We start from the raw sequence: 5,000 nt of genomic DNA, 5'->3' as shown, positions 1-5,000 counted from the left end.
TACTCATAAACACACATACTTACGCACACACACACATGCACACACACGTGCGGAAAAACTGTAATTGAGCATGCACGTGGGTGTGTGTGTGTGTTTTCAAACCTGTGTAAGCCTGGAGTCCACAGTGCCAAACAGTGTGTGTGTCCGGTAATTACAGGACATTGGCCGGAAAAAAAATGAAATGTCCGACAAAATTAAATCTCTCCGGTCAAATTGTCCGAGTTTGTGTGTGTATGTGTGTCTGTGTGTGCATGCGCATGTGTGTGTGTGTACGTGTGTCTGTGTGTGCATGCGCCAGACATGGGGGACTCGAGTCACATGACTTGACTCGAGTCAGACTCGAGTCACATTTTTTAGGACTTGAGACTTGCTTGATCAACATGTGACTTGAAATGACTTGACTTTTTATTTTTTTCATAGATATTAAGGAGTTAACTTTACGATTTTAGAAAATCTGCTTAGGTGCTGTTGCATGCGTCACACGAGCGATAATAATGTTTGGCTTCACAGATGATGTATCTGACAAGTCAAAGGAGAAATTAACAGCAGTCTGCAAGTGTGCAAAATAGCGACATAACCACCACCACGTTGATTTTCATCCGAAGTTAGTCGTGTTAGAAAATTTGAAAAACGTCAAATTTGAAGCATGCTAAGACTTTGAATCTATTATGCTTTTTAGTTAGCGCCATATTAGGTTAAAATGTCTGAAATGGCAAAGTGAAACATTTTCTTGTCTAAGTTTAATCTTGATATATAGTGAAAATGTTGCCAATGTAACCTAAAGTAAGCGCCTCTCTTTCTCCCTCCCTCTTAAACACGTCCCTGTTCCATACGTTACAGCCTAGTAGTAGGCTAACAACAGTAAGTAGGCCTAGCTAACTGCCAGCAATCAGCATAGAAAAGTAGCTTATTTCACATGTTAGGCTTATGTATAATATGATACAGCATTGACGGTCCTAAACCCTCCTAAAACCCATTGCGCTGTCGCGCTTGTCAAAGTTTGGCAGTGACATCGGCGGCAGCATTTGATTGATTGATTAGTTCACTTTTTCAACATTATTGGTTCCCTGGAAATGTGACAGGTCAGTACAGGTGTAACTTGAACTGTTTGAATATATTTTCATGATTTGATGTAGCTAGGCTACCTAATATTTGAGGCATATTGAAACAATAATAGGATATTTTATAATAGGTCTACTTGAAACATTTATTTTTATTCGTATACATTTCATCTTATTCTATAAACCGTTCAGATGTAGGCTATGTGGCTTGATTGAATGCAATGTCTATTTGTTTGTTACAAATAAAACTCCAGCAGTTCATAACTAGCCAATTGTAGCTTATTTTAAAATGAAAACATGGGTAAATCATCATGAATTTCAATGATTTGGCTATGACTTGAATTGACTTGCTTGACTGTCACAAACAATGACTTGGACTTGCTTGAGACTTGAAGGTTAAGACTTGAGACTTGCTTGTGACTTGCACATGTGTGACTTACTCCCACCTCTGGCATGCGCGTGTGTGTGTGCATGCGCGATTGCGCGTGTGTGTGTGTGCATGCGCGCGTGTGTACATGTGTCTGTGTGTGCATGCGCGTGTGTGTGTGTGCATGTGCGTGTGTGTGTGCATGCGCATTTGTGTGTGTGTACGTGTGTCTGTGTGTGCATGCGCGTGTGTGTGTGCATGCGCGTGTGTGTGTGTGCACGGGTGTCTGTGTTTGCATGCGCGTGTGTGTATGCACGATTGCGCGTGTGTGTGTGTGCATGTGCGTGTGTGTGTACGTGTGTCTGTGTGTGCATGCGCGTGTGTGTGTGTGCATGCGTGTGTGTGTGTGTGTTTTCTAACCCAAATTAGCCAGGAGTCCACAGTGCCAAACAGGGCGGTGTGTGTATGTGTTGCTGTGGCAACCGGCTCCACATGGTCCAGCAGCCATCGCATTTTGACCGCACTGAAATAAGTACTGATGGGCAGACCGGTGAGATCCTACAGGAGAGAGAGAGAGGGAGAGAGGGGGGGAGAGAGAGAGAAAGGGGGGGGAGAGAGAGGGAGAGAGAGAGGGAAAGGGATAGAGAGGGGGAGAGATAGAGAGAGAGGAGAGAGAGAGGGAAAGGGATAGAGAGGGGGGAGTGATATTGAGCTACTTCTCTGTTGTGTTTCGTTTGGTCCTTGGTTGTAATATAATGTATGGATTTTTGCACAAAAATATTTATTAATAAATTTATACATAAACATAAACACAAAACAAACATGACTTCCTGCAAAATCCCTGACTCTACCTTTAAATATGTGACTGAGAAAGAGAGCAGAGCTGAGATGACTTCAGTGAAGTTAGGAAACCTGGTTACACAGAATCGGCGGGAAAATACTTGACTTGACTGACTGGATGACACAATAATCCATTCTTTATTCTTGAGCAATCACTTACTATATGTGAACGTTGTGGGATACCATGGAATTACAAAATACCAATTGCAAAAAGCAGATACAGTACAGATTGGTCATTATTTTGGAGAAAAGCAGATACAGTACAGATTGGTCATTATTTTGGAGAAAAGCAGATACAGTACAGATTGGTCATTATTTTGGAGAAAATCTGCACTGCCTTGTCTCCTCGCCCTTCCTCGTTCTTTTTAAGCTGAACTATAGTGTTTAACTTATTTGACCTATAGTGTTTATATTTGACCTAAAGTGTTTAAAAGTGAACTAGTGGTTGGAAATTGAGTGCAATATAGTGACCAATCTTGCTGGTTTACGATGGCATGTTCTGATTGAAGTCACGTTGGCATGAAGTCACGTTGGCATGTTCTGATTGAAGTCACGTTGGCATGTTCTGATTGAAGTCACATTGGCATGTTCTGATTGAAGTCATGTTGGCATGGTCACGTTGGCATGTTCTGATTGAAGTCACGTTAGCATGTTCTGATTGAAGTCATGATGGCATGATCAGTCCAAATTGGCGAAAGCCCGACAGCAGCAGCAACTAGCGATTGTTGTCAAAACTGCAACAGAGTCTCTTGTTACTATACTCTTTGGTCATACCCTAGTGTTATCCAAAGATTCTAGAGTGCTATGCCCATTTGGTCATACCCTAGTGTTAACCAAAGATTCTAGAGTGCTATGCTCATTTGGTCATACCCTAGTGTTAACCAAAGATTCTAGAGTGCTATGCTCATTTGGTCATACCCTAGTGTTAACCAAAGATTCTAGAGTGCTATGCTCATTTTGGTCATACCGTAGTGTTAACCAAAGATTCTAGAGTGCTATGCTCATTTGGTCACCAAAGATTCTAGAGTGCTACTCTTATTTGGTCACCAAATTTTCTAGAGTGCTACGCTCATTTGGTCATACCATAGTGTTAACCAAAGATTCTAGAGTGCTATGCTCATTTGGTCATACCCTAGTGTTAACCAAAGATTCTAGAGTGCTACGCTCATTTGGTCATACCGTAGTGTTAACCAAAGATTCTAGAGTGCTACGCTCATTTGGTCATACCGTAGTGGTAACCAAAGATTCTAGAGTGCTACGCTCATTTGGTCATACCGTAGTGTTAACCAAAGATTCTAGAGTGCTACGCTCATTTGGTCACCAAAGATTCTAGAGTGCTATGCTCAGTTGGTCATATCATAGTGTTAACCAAAGATTCTAGAGGGCTATGCTCATACCGTAGTGTTAACCAAAGATTCTAGAGTGCTATGCTCATCCCGTAGTGTTAATTAAAGATTCTAGAGTTCTATGCTCATTTGGTCATACCGTAGTGTTAACCAAAGATTCTAGAGGGCTACACTCATTTGGTCACCAAAGATTCTAGAGTGCTACGCTCATTTGGTCATACCGTAGTGTTAACCAAAGATTCTAGAGTGCTATGCTCATTTGGTCATACCGTAGTGTTAACCAAAGATTCTAGAGTGCTATGCTCATTTGGTCATACCGTCGTGGTAATCAAAGATTCTAGAGTGCTATGCTCATTTGGTCACCAAAGATTCTAGAGTGCTACTCTTATTTGGTCACCAAATTTTCTAGAGTGCTACGCTCATTTGGTCATACCGTAGTGGTAATCAAAGATTCTAGAGTGCTACACTCATTTGGTCACCAAAGATTCTAGAGTGCTATGCTCAGTTTGTCATATCATAGTGTTAAACAAAGATTCTAGAGGGCTATGCTCATACCGTAGTGTTAACCAAAGATTCTAGAGTGCTATGCTCATCCCGTAGTGTTAACCAAAGATTCTAGAGTTCTATGCTCATTTGGTCATACCGTAGGGTTAGCTGTCTTCCGTTTTGAACAGAGCAGGTGTGTGTGTGTTTTGAACATAGCAGGTGTGTGTGTGTGTGTTTGGAACAGAGCAGGTCTGTGTGTGTGTTTGGAACAGAGCAGGTGTGTGTGTGTTTTGAACAGAGCAGGTGTGTGTGTGTTTTGAACAGAGCAGGTGTGTGTGTGTGTTTGGAACAGGGCAGGTGTGTGTGTGTTTCAAACGGAGCAGGTGTGTGTGTGTGTTACCTTCCGTTTGGAACAGACAGAGCAGTTGTGTGTGTGTGTGTGTTTTTTGAACAGAGCAGGTGTGTGTGTGTGTGTGTGTGTTTTGAACGAAGCAGGTGTGAGCAGGTGTGTGTGTGTGTTTCGACAGAGCAGTGTGTGTGTATGTTACCTTTAGGTGGTTTTTGCTTTTGCTGGGCGTTTTGTCGATCAATCTCTCCACGGTAGACTGGGTCCTTAGATCCAACCAAACTGCAGAAACATACACACACACACACAAACACACAAACACACAAAGACACACACATGAGACATATGGCACAGGAAATACATCACACAGGAAGTGACATGTAGAATATGCAGAATGCAATCCACCAATCAGCTGCTTCAACAACGTCCTACCAGAAGTGACATCTGAACAGCTATAAAAGAGACTTTCTAATGAGGAGATACGGCACTCAAAGAATCCTCCATAGGGATGGAGTTCATAACACCAATATGGCTGCTGTCTACACATATCCCGC

The 5,000-nt window shown here is 42.1% G+C and overlaps 1 protein-coding gene across 5 annotated transcripts in view; it reads right to left on the bottom strand.

Annotated features, from left to right (window-relative positions):
- Nucleotides 1-5,000, bottom strand: part of LOC121703875 (glycerol kinase-like) — a 73,152-nt gene that overhangs the window by 63,382 nt on the left and 4,770 nt on the right. For all 5 annotated transcript variants that reach the window (XM_042084318.1, XM_042084319.1, XM_042084323.1 and 2 more), the window contains exons 5-6: nt 4,649-4,728; nt 1,849-1,986 (exon numbers count right to left, since the gene is read on the bottom strand). In XM_042084318.1, coding sequence (XP_041940252.1) covers nt 1,849-1,986; nt 4,649-4,728 — 218 coding nt within the window. The remainder of the gene's footprint in view (nt 1-1,848; nt 1,987-4,648; nt 4,729-5,000) is intronic.

This window comes from Alosa sapidissima, chromosome 2 (assembly GCF_018492685.1).
Source record: "Alosa sapidissima isolate fAloSap1 chromosome 2, fAloSap1.pri, whole genome shotgun sequence".
NCBI lineage: Eukaryota > Metazoa > Chordata > Actinopteri > Clupeiformes > Clupeidae > Alosa > Alosa sapidissima.
The sequence above is the reverse complement of the archived record's forward strand: the minus strand, read 5'-3'. Positions and strand labels throughout refer to the sequence as shown.